We start from the raw sequence: 11,175 nt of genomic DNA on the forward strand, positions 1-11,175 counted from the left end.
ACTATGGCCTGGAACCCTGTTCATCTGACTCCAGTTCCTCTTGTCGCCAGCCTGATGTCCATCTACTCTGCCCTCTGATAACACTGCCTTCCTTCTCACAGCCTCATGGTAAGAACGTCTCTCACCTTAGCCCACTATGCTAGATACCATCTGACGTCAAGAGGAATCAAAGACTAGGAAGTTCAAAGCCACAAACCCTTGAGCACTTGGCTTGTCCTAGCTGGTGCCAAATCCCTGCCGCAGGAAACTCTTGTTTGGTGTAGCTAAGTCCCTGACTCCATGACTCACTTGCTGGCCACCTTCTCAGCAGAGCTACTGGCCATTTCCCACCCAGCCAATTGACCAGAGTATTCCAGGTACCAGAGGTTGGAACAAGAAAGTTAAAGTCTAGAGAGACAGGAAGATGGGGAGGGGGTAAGGGGTAGGGTGTTGGGGTCAGCTCAAAGCAATGGATGCATGAGGTTCTAGACAGCCCAGGACTGGAGAGGTGAGGAGAGGAAGGATGGAGAAGAAGGGACAGAGGGAACACCCTGTAGCCTTACTGGTTCAGGACAGGATCTGGATTGAGAGATTGTGGGGTTGGGGATGTAGCTGAGGGCACCAAGAGTGTCCCAGAGGTACTGAAAGGGATTTCTAATGTCAAAACTCCTATCAGGAAATACTGATAAATTTCTGGGCAGCCATGGAGGATGACCTTTGTATCCGGCCAGCTGAATGGGGAAAGGAGACCTTCTGTCCTGCAAGAGAGAGGGTTAATCCTGAGGGCATTGGACCAAGACACCTGGGTCACATACCCAAAGGCCTTTCCCTACCTGGTGGCAGGGGAAGCCGGGCCAGCGATGGCCACAGCTCAGCTTCAAGCAGGGGCGCCAAGGGCTCTGCACGGGCTGTGACCTCAAGTGTCACCAAGTCCTTGGAAAAGGCAAAGCTGAGCTTGTTCCCCAGGTAGGAGATACCAGAGACAGATACTTCAGAGACCAGGTCTGGACACAGGGGGTCAAAGGTCACCCCTGCCTCAGTGATCCTGTGGGGAGAGCTGTTTAAAGAGGGTTGGGAGAAGTGGGAATTCACAGCTGGCTGGTTGCTGCACTCACCTGAATCCTGTGCACCCAAAGAGTGCTGTCTGCAGGAAGCCCCCCATGCCTGTCAAGAAGTTCACTGCACCAGATCCATCTGCATTCTCCGTCCACACCTGTAGGAAGCAAGGGTGGCTGTCATCTGAGGCCATTACCTAGGGCCATGCAGGACTCTTACCCTACTGAGACCACCACAGCGGGAGAAGATTGAGGCAGTGGGTGGGTAGGAGCCAGGCTAACCTTGAAGGGCTCAGTGACATTGGTGAAACTCTTGCTCAGGTGGACCTGAGCCCTTGAGGGGTCCTTCAGCTCCATCCAGCCCACGGCAAACATGCTCTGAGGTCAGAATTCAAATAGCAGTCAGACCCACTATGTGGGAAGGAAGGAGGGCTGTGGAGCAAGACTACTTGCTAGGCTCCTCACCCAGGTCATGGCAGGGCCCCGGGGAGATGTCACAGCCTCATATGTCTCCAAGTTCTTCCTTCGGATGTCAGGTCTCAGGGGAAAGGGGACTGGGTATCCCAGGAGCACAACATCTGCCTGCTTCACTTCTTCTCCTGATTTGGGGGAAGGGGTAGCAGGCTAGGGATAGGTTATTGGTCCAAGAGATGAGAGTGTGTCAGGGTTCGTGTGGGGGTTTGACCAGGCAGAGGCCTTTAGATGATTTAATACCACTCACCACATTCATAGCCATCAAATTCGGGGTGGAAGTTCTGCTCAGAGTCAAATGGTACCTTGATCCTGTCAGCTACCTCCAGCCACTGTTTGGGGATAGGCAAACCCAAGTCCTCGGCCAAAGCAGCAGCAAAGTGCAGGCTGGAGAGGGAACAAGCCCCAGTTGTATGGCTTCTGACTGGGCCCTGTCTGCTGTGCTGGGGCTAAGAGTAAATGAAGGGGAAGTTTTATGTCTGACCTGTTCTGGACCAGGACATTGGTGTACACAGAGTTGTTGACTCCTGAGTGGTATTCATCAGGGGGCATGACTCCTGGGCACACAGGGCCACATGACAGTTAGTGTAGGAGCTCAGGACATGTCCTTTCATGATAAGCCCATGGTGAGATGGCCGCTCGGCTTCCTGGTTCTCACCTTTCAGGTGGTACATCTTGTCCTGGGAGCTCCATTCTACACGGCTGCACCAAAACTCAGCCACAGAACTGACCACATCCCAGCCACCATCCTCTTGGAAGAGCCGCAGGTCCTGCAGAGTGAGAACAGGGTAAAAGACCAGGCACAGATGAGGACCACTGTGCAGGAACACAGAGAAAGTCATGGCCGGCTTCTAAAGTCCCCCTTCACACAGCTTCCTAGGGTCATGAGGTGCATGGGCACACATGTGACAGTGCCTCACCTGAGTGTGGTTGTAGTACAGCTGAAAAGCCAACACCACGGCCCCATTGATATGGATCTCCTGGGTCCCATAGATGTCCTCAGGGCAAACCTCCAGGCCAGTGCTTGCACTCTCCCAAGCAAACTTGGCTCCCTGTGAGGAAAGATGACAGGATGGTCAGGTCTTGATCTGGGGAGAGGGCAGTCCAGCCCTACCAGAGGGGCAGTCCTTTGTGGAGGAAAGAGGAGGTATGGGGTTCTCATGGCCACTGAATGGCACTGGGAAGACCTTGAGGCAGAGGCTTATGGGGTGGTACCCAGGCCCCATCCATTACCTGGTAGCCCAGGTTCTGGGCATTCTTTAGGGCTCCTCCCAGCGTACGCACTCGGTACTGTAGAATGGCCCTGGCAGCCTCTGGGTGGAACATCAAAATGTTTGGAAACATCCAGAGGTCCTGAGAGATGAGCCGTTGGGGGTAAAGAGGAGTCCATACCTCCCTCCCTCTTATATACTGCCCAAATTCTACCCTGCCAAGGACTCTAACCAAACAGTGAAGCAGGCAGCTGGGAGTTCCTCTGTCCCTATCCTCTGGCCATCCCGTTGCCTCTCGGAGTCCCTCATTTCATGCTCACCCAGACCCATCTGGGGCCTCTCCAGCTTGCCCACTCCAGGGCTATCTTTCCAGCCTAGTAGCCCAGAGTTGTGGTCCTCAGTCCAGGCAGCATTAGGAGAAGCTCATGGGCACTAGTTTGCATCAGGCCTCTAGGGACAGCTTGCTCTCTGGCTGCCTGACCTCAGCTTTCTTTGGCTTCATCTGTGGAATGGGCCACTGTGCACACTTCCCAGGGTGTCAGACGTAGGAGTGGCCTTGAGCCTTCCCTTTCACTAAGCCTTCACACAGTGGCCACTGAACTCCAAATGCCACAGCCCTGCCCTCTCCAGCCCTTGCTTCCCCACAGCCAGCACTCCTGGCAGCCACAGACCTTTCCTGACTGTACCTCTACTTGTATCATTTCTCTACAAAGTCTCCATGGCGTTTTTAGTTATTTAGCAAGCTCCAGGTTTCCACCTGGCTCACTCTGAGGTGGTCTTGGCCTGCTGTGAGGCTCCTTCTCTGCCTTCAAATGTTGCACACCCTCAGCCTTTGCACCTTCTGTTGCTCTAACTTGGACCACTCTTTTTGACCACATTCCTACACATCTTTCTTCTAAGAAACCATCTCTTCCAGGAAGCCCTCCTATCTAGAGCTCCCATGTTTGGTCTTGATCTCAGGTAGTGCAAAGGTGATGCCTGAAATCTTTGCATGCAGCTCTCCCTGTGTAACCAGCGCAGGAGAGGATGTACCTGATCCCAGAAGATATGGCCCCAATAACATTCCTCTCGACTCCCATTGGAGAGGCCTCCGGGGCTAAGCCCGTGGCTGATGGATCCTGGTGTGCCAGGCTGAGGAAGCTCGCTGAACAGGTAGTAGAGAGATCCACGAAGGGCCTGGCGCAGAGCCAGGGGCCCAGCTACATCCAGGCCACAGCCTGCCCAGAACTGGCCCCAGGTGTCTGTGTGGACTGCGTACAGAATGCCCCTGGTCTGCAGCTGTAGAGCCTCAGCAAAGCAGCTCTGGGCCTCAACCTGACTGCTACCCACAATAGTCAGAAACTCCCAGGTCCTGTCCTTCTCATCTTCCCCAAGGGTCAAGGCTGGGGGAGCTGGCATCCACAGCATGTGTACTTCCTGCTGCGGCTCTCCAGGCTGCTCGGGGGTGAGTGTGTGGCCATGTAGGTACCTGCAAAGGCATAGCTGAGTCTTAAGAAAGGACCCTCTCTCTGGGCTACCTAGATTTACCCAGTGTTTTCCTCACCTGAGTCCCTGGAAGTCAGGCCCCACTTGCAGGTCCAGGTCTGGGCTTTCTGGGGAGAAATCTGCCCGTAGCGACACTGTGATGGATTTGTTCCCCGTGGTCATGCGTGCAATGGACACGCTGAAGACCAGTACATGGGGTAACACACGGTGAGCATAGATGCACTGGGAAGCCCGGAAGCTGGGGCCTTCCAGGGTGTGGAAGAAGGAACCTAGAGAGGGTTAGGGAAAGTCAGGCAGATTCTCAATACCACAGAGCACCACAACCTTCCCTGGCTGGGAGTGGGGTCCTTCAGACCTCAGGCGGCCGGCCTCTCCTCACTGTGTAGTGGGCCCACCCAGATGAAAAGAAAGCAAGACCAACCACAGAGGCCTCATCTTGGGAGGCAGTTTTTGTGCTTTTCTTTTCTTCCTTAAATTAAAGGCCATTTGTTTATTTATTTTTGAGATGGATCTTGCTGTATACTGGAGGTTAAGCTCCAATTCTCCATCTTCCTGCCCCAACCTTCCCAGTACACACGCCAAGGTTACAGGCCTGAGTCACATACTGGCGTTTGTGGCCCCTTTCTCTACTTCATGGACAAGGGAGGAGTCCCTTTCACCCAGAGCAATAGCTTGGAACGGACTGGCGGCAGCTAACCTGTGTTGGTGTCCAGGGTAAAGGTCTCTGTCAGCTGCTCGCTTCCTGCAGGGGCTTCCAGCCGGACATTGAGAGGACTGGGCAGAACCGCCCGGTGAGTGTCCCCTCCAGCCCCATTGTATACACCGTTTATATGGATGGTGTCATGATATACGCGTGTACCTAGGTATGAGTTTGTGACAGTGGCCCAGAGCCTGGGGTCACTGGGCAGACAGTGGGCACTGAAAACGGTTGGGTCATCTTCAGAGCGGTCCATGGAAAGCTGTCACTGTCCAGGTGGCCTGGAGAAGATGAGTTAACAGTGACTAGCTGGACTTCCCTCTGCAGACTGACAGTAAACTCTCAAACTTGACCAATCCCCACAGACGGGAGTGAGGGGCTGGCTAGGTAACTACCCTAAGGGTTGAGCCAAGAACACTCTTAAAAATCAAGAAGGCTGAAGAAGACTGCCAGGAACTCAGCTGAATCTGTGAACAAGTTCCCTCAGGACCCGTGGTAGACCTCCCTCTGGTGAGGTCATGACCCATCTTCCTGAAGTAAGAAGAGCTGAGGGAGGTTGAGGCCCAGACGGTGGAAGAGGAACCAGGAGATTTGGAGAGAGACAGTAAGGAAGGGTTTTGGGATTGGGGAGGAGGAACTGGATGGTGTGGAGGGGCTGGCCGGGGGGGGGGGGGGGGGGGGGGGGGGGGGCGTAACTGGGGAGAAGCGGGACTTGCTGGGGGGAGGGGATGATGGAAAGATGGAAAGAGGAAGCGTGTGTGTGTGTGTGTGTGTGTGTGTGTGTGTGTGTGTGTGTGTGTGTGTGTGTGTGTAGGAAGGGGGAGTACGGGGGGGGGCGGAAAAGATGGAACGAGGAAGAGTGTGTGTGTGTGTGTGTGTGTGTGTGTGTGTGTGTGTGTGTGTGTGTGGAGGGGTGGTACGGGGGAGGGGCCCGGAGAGGAGGGTCGCGGGTTGTCAGGATGAAAGACTGGGGAATAAAGGGACGAAAATGAGTTCGGAGTACTTGGTGAAAGAGGGTGAGGGCGGGTTGGGAAAGAGGGTACGGGCTGTTTTTGTAACTCACCGCTGCCCTCTTCGGACAGTGCGGGCCTGGGTGTCAGGAGGATCTGTGGGTGCGAGCCGCCCCTGGCGGGAGGAAGAAGAAGCGGCTCTGCCGCGTGGCAGGTGGGCGGGGCCGAGTCTAGGCGGAAACCGGCAAGGTCACTGGAGAAGAGACCGTGCAGTAGGAGTTAGTCCTCGGAAGTTGAGCTTTGGCTTTAAGATGTATGCAAAGGCGGGATAGACCTGAGATCCCACTCTACAGTGACGTTTAGTGAGTAGAAAGGACACTGGTCATACAAACATGAGAGAGGCTGGTGCCATGTGAAGGCCCACAGCCGAATGCTCTTTAGACTTTCCCCCAGGCTTATGAGACTTTTTCTATTCAGGGAAGATATTTTATTTTTATGTTTTATCTTATTTTTGAGTGGCTGGCCTGGAACTTTATGCAAACCAAGCTAGCCTCAAAATTCACAGAAATCCAGCCTACTTCTCCTCCTCGGTGTTGGGGTTAAAGATGTGCATACGACACTGAGCAGTATTTATTTTGATTTAATTAAAATATAATTTCATCCTTTCCGCCTTCTGCTCTACTCCTCCTGTGCCACCCACACCCACAGAACCCCTTTTTAAAAAGTTTATTTGTATATAAGTGTTCTACCTGTGTGTACACCTCCATGCTAGAGGAGAGCGTCAGAACCTATTGTAAATGGCTGCAAGCCACCATGCAGTTGCTGAGAATTGAATTCGGGACCTCCAGAAGAACAGCCAGTGCTCTTAACAGCTGAGCCATCTCTCCAGCCCCAGGGCCTCTTTTTAAACCATTGTTGTTGCACACACATATAAATATATGTATGTAATAAATATGTAAGCACAACCTGCCAGTCTGTTCAGTGTTGCATTTGAGGATATGTTTGTGGGACTGACCCCTTGGTATTGGAACACCAATGGGAGCTGTAAAACCCAAACAGGTACCACATTGACCTTAAAAAGCCACATTGTTATACATTGTCATTTATTCCTAAACCGAATGTATCCTGCAAACCATGTTTTTTAACCTCTGCTGAACTTGTGACTACCCCTTGGCCTGGCTAAACCCCTGAACCCGTGATATGATTGTCCTTTTGCCTTAGGACTCCCTTTCCACACGATGTTGTCTTGCACTTGTTTATATTACCTCCTTTCTAACAGCCAATTATCCTGACATCTGTTTTCCATCAACCGCAACCTTGCTCCATAAAAGGAACCTCAAAAGCCAGTGAGGGGCTGCTCTCTGAAATCCCAACTTTGGGAGGGACAGCCAGCTGGCCAGTTGTAAATACAGCTTGCTTTGATCAGACACTCGGGAATTGTTTGTCCCTTCCCCCCTTCCCCTCTCTCAGGTCTAAAAGAGGCTCATCCCTGGGGAAGACTAATTCTCCTTCCTCCTGAAACAGTTAATTTGATTGTAACTCTAGGGGAGGGCCCCCCCCCCCCCCAGAGCTTTCCCTAGTTACATTTGGACACCATTGTGTTAGCTTCCACTAGGCTCCTCCCAGCCAGCGCTGCGGGTGATGGGCTGTGCTCTAACCCCCTCTTTTCCCTTCTCTCTCTCTCTCTCTCTCTCTCTCTCTCTCTCTCTCTCTCTCTCTCTCTCTGTTCCCATGTTTTTCTTGACAGTCTCTCTCCCCTTCTGTCTTTCTCTGCCTGCCCCTTCCATGGCTCTGGTCTGGTCTGTTTGCCTGCCTGCCTGTCTGTCTCTACCCCTGCTCCAGGTCCTCACTCCTACCCCTTCCTCCAATAAACCTCCTCTATTCCAGATCTGTTGCATGGCATAATTACACAGCGGCATACCTTGGCATGCCCACTATGTACCACCTCTTGGCATTGTATTTCATAACAAACTGTTGTTGAAATTGTACCAGTCTTTAGGCGGCTCTATTGTTGAGATTTCCTGAGTGTAGCTTCCCAACACAATCCCAAGAATGCACAATTTCCCAGCAGATGCCTTGGTCAGCAGGCTCTTACAAGCCCCTCCAGGGCCCTGTTCCTTGAATCCTGAGCCTTAAATGCCAGTGTTATGCTATAAATATATTGGTTGGGGCTGTGCATCCAGCAGTTATCCTCTGTGTTTTGATTAGTTGTGGTTTTCTGCAATGTCTTCTCCTGTCAGGTGCCAAGAAATTCCTTTTCCCAGAGTCTGGCCTTTGAGACAAAAGCCAGTATTCTCTTAGGGACTTGAGAAGACAGTTCTTGCTTGCTAAAGGGACTTCTTGGATAAAAAGGACCCATGATGCTTCCATTAACATATGTTTGTGGTCCCTATTAGCATGTTAAGGTTGATGTTAGCTTCTAGGGTCCCTCAATCCCTACTCACAAAGTACTTGTTATACACTTCAAAGTCACCTCAGCTCATAGGCTCCCTTCCTCAAAGGTACCCATTCTCTTTTAACCCCCATTCTTTCTGCTTTCCCAAGAGAATAGCCTTGGTGGTGTGGAATAAGCTTTCCCCTTTTCAACCTTGGAGCTTTACTTAGTCTCTTTACTGCACCCTCACATTTGAGGAGGGATGAGATCTACTCTTACCTGGGTCTGCACTACTTATGGTAGCTGTGGGGTCCCTGGTAGGAAGAGATTTCTATTTTTGTCTGAGATTTTATTTTATGGGTATGAATGTTTTGACTGCATGTATGTCTGTGCCCTGTGTGTGTCCAGTACCCATGGAGGTCAGAAGAGGGCACCGGATTCCCTGGGACTGGAGAAACAGATACTTGTTAGCCATACTGAAGATGTTGGGAATCAAACCCAAACCAGATCTTCTGGAAGAGCAGCAAGTATTCTTGCCTCCTGGGTCATGTCCCTTGCCCAATTTTTATTTATTCATTACATGTATGTACCACAGTGCTTAAGTAGAGGTCAGAGTGATACAGGAGAAATCAGGGTCTCTTTTGGGGGGTCTTTAAACATTTTTATTTTTATTTATTTTTTAATTAATTAATTTATTTATTATATACACTGTAGCTGTCTTCAGACACACCAGCAGAGTGCATTGAATCTCATTACAGATGGTTGTGAGCCACCATGTGGTTACTGGGAATTGAACTCAGAACCTCTGGAAGAGCAGTCAGTGCTCTTAACCACTGACCCATCTCTCCAGCCCCCCTTTAAACATTTTTAAATGTTCGTTTATATTTTATTTTATGTGTCTGAGTGTTTTGCCTGCATGTGTGTCTGTGCACCGCTTTCATGCCTGATGCCTGCAGAGGCCAGGAGAGGGCATTGAATCCTCTGGAACTGGAGTTACAGATGCTTTGAGTCATCAGGTGGGTTCTGGGAACTAAACCTAGGTCCTCTACCAGGACCCTTAACCACCGTGCCAACTTTCCAGCTTTTTTGTTTCTTGGTCTCAGTAATAAAAGAATCTAAGAATAGACAGAAATGGAAGTTCAGGATAAACCAGTTCTCGCTGGAGCTTGGGGACAGAAGTCTCTCTGTGGAGGTCTGAGGGAAGAACTCGCGCCAGGTAGATGTCACGCCGTCATCATGGGCAAGGGTGACCCCAACAAACCGCGGGGCAAAATGTCCTCGTATGCCTTCTTTATGCAGACCTGCCGGAAGGGGCACAAGAAGAAGCATCCGGACTCGTCCGTCAACTTCGCCGAGTTCTCAAAGAAACGTTCCGAGAGATGGAAGACGATGTCTGCAAAGAAAAAGTCGAAGTTTGAAGATTTGGGCAAGAGCGACAAAATTCGTTATGACAGGGAGATGAAGAACTATGTTCCTCCCAAAGGTGATAAGAAAGGAAAGAAAAAGGATCCAAATGCGCCGAAGAGACCACCATCTGCCTTCTTCCTGCTTTGTTCTGAACATCCCCGAAAGATCAAAAGTGAGCACCCTACAAGTCTATTGGAGATACTGCAAAGAAACTGGGTGAGATGTGGTCTGAGCAGTCTGCCTAAGATAAACACCGTATGAGCAGAAGGCAGCTAAACCAAAGGAGAAGCACGGAAAGGACATTGCTGCACACCGTGCACCGTGCCAAGGCAGAGGGGAGGTAGGAAAGAAGGGTCCTGCCAGGACAACAGGCTCAAAGAAGAAGAATGAACCAGAAGATGAGGAAGAGGAGGAGGAGGAAGATGATGAAAAGGAGGAGGAGGAGGAGGATGAAGAATAAGTGGCTGTCCTAAAGTGGAGTATACGCTCAGGCAATTTTGTTAGGAATGAAATTCGAGTGCAGCTCAACATTAGCTTCAGTATAAAAACTGTACAGATTTTTGTATAGCTGATGAGATTCTTTGTAGAGAAAATACTTTTAAAAAGAGTTTGTAGCTTTTTCAGGAGCTCCAAAGTTCAGTTAGATTTAAAGTTTTTGATATTGAATGTTTCTAAATATTTAATGGTTTCTTTAATTTCTTATGGTAGCCAAAAAAAAACAAAAAAAAAACAAAAAACTTCATAGGAATTTGTATTACCAGTAAAAAGAATTTTTTTAGGATGTTGCTTTTTTTTGTTTTTTCTTTTTAAAATTTGTAATAAAATAATGTATATATAAAAAATGGAAGTTCAAAGACACTTTTATTAGAATTTAAAAGGAAACCCCAGGTCAGGCCAGCTGCAAACCTCAGCAGCTATCCAAAGGAGGTTGGAGGAGAGAAAGGAAGAAAGCCATGCTAACGAGCAGCCACATGGTAGGGTAGGAGACCTTAGAGAAGGTCCAAAATCTTGTGTTTGTGTTTGAAGTCCAAAGCATTAAGGAACATGCTTATAAAAGAGAAGAAGCCAGGAAATGGTGGTGCATGCCTTTAATCTTGGCACTTGGGAAACAGAGGCAGGTAAATCTTTGTGAGTTCAGGACAACCAGGGCTACACAGAGAATCCCTATCTCAAAAAAAAAAAAAAAAAAAAAAAAAAAAAAAAAGAAAAGAAAAGAAAAAAGAAAAAGAAGAAGAAGAAGAAGAAGAAGAAAAGAAAGAAAGAAGAAGAAAAGAAAACCAACCAACCAAACAAAAATATTGGGCTGACATGGCTCTATGCTATAGCGCTGGGAATAGGGTTTTGTGGAGGAAAAGTACAGTTTCCCTTATGTGACTTATTTGTCCAGTCCCTTAGCTTAGGATGAGCCTGCTGCTCCTGGGCCTGGCAGAAGAATGACCAGAATGCTTTGTTTCCACCACAGCTGTAGGTTCTATTCTCTCGACCAGCAGGTTGTTATTCTAACAAAAGGACAACTTTCAGTAGTCAGTTCTTTTCTTCCACTGTG

The 11,175-nt window shown here is 49.7% G+C and overlaps 1 protein-coding gene and 1 pseudogene across 2 annotated transcripts; one reads left to right on the forward strand and one right to left on the reverse strand.

Annotated features, from left to right (window-relative positions):
• Positions 1-529: 529 nt before the first annotated feature.
• PGGHG (protein-glucosylgalactosylhydroxylysine glucosidase) lies at positions 530-5,154 on the reverse strand (the record flags this gene model as incomplete). The annotated part of the gene is made up of 13 exons (XM_080910938.1): positions 530-737; positions 813-1,024; positions 1,095-1,192; positions 1,317-1,412; positions 1,500-1,633; positions 1,756-1,892; positions 1,990-2,062; positions 2,164-2,275; positions 2,426-2,557; positions 2,739-2,858; positions 3,749-4,184; positions 4,260-4,470; positions 4,899-5,154. 13 exons carry the CDS (start codon positions 5,152-5,154, stop codon positions 652-654), a joined length of 2,103 nt encoding a protein of 700 aa, XP_080767064.1. The 3' UTR covers positions 530-651.
• A 4,304-nt stretch (positions 5,155-9,458) lies between these two features.
• LOC308416639 (high mobility group protein B2-like) lies at positions 9,459-10,089 on the forward strand (annotated as a pseudogene). Its single transcript has one exon. The product of its transcript is annotated as a high mobility group protein B2-like (transcript).
• The last annotated feature ends 1,086 nt before the right edge of the window (positions 10,090-11,175 follow it).

Source organism: Micromys minutus, assembly GCF_963924665.1.
Source record: "Micromys minutus genome assembly, chromosome: 2".
Taxonomy (NCBI): Eukaryota; Metazoa; Chordata; class Mammalia; order Rodentia; family Muridae; genus Micromys; species Micromys minutus.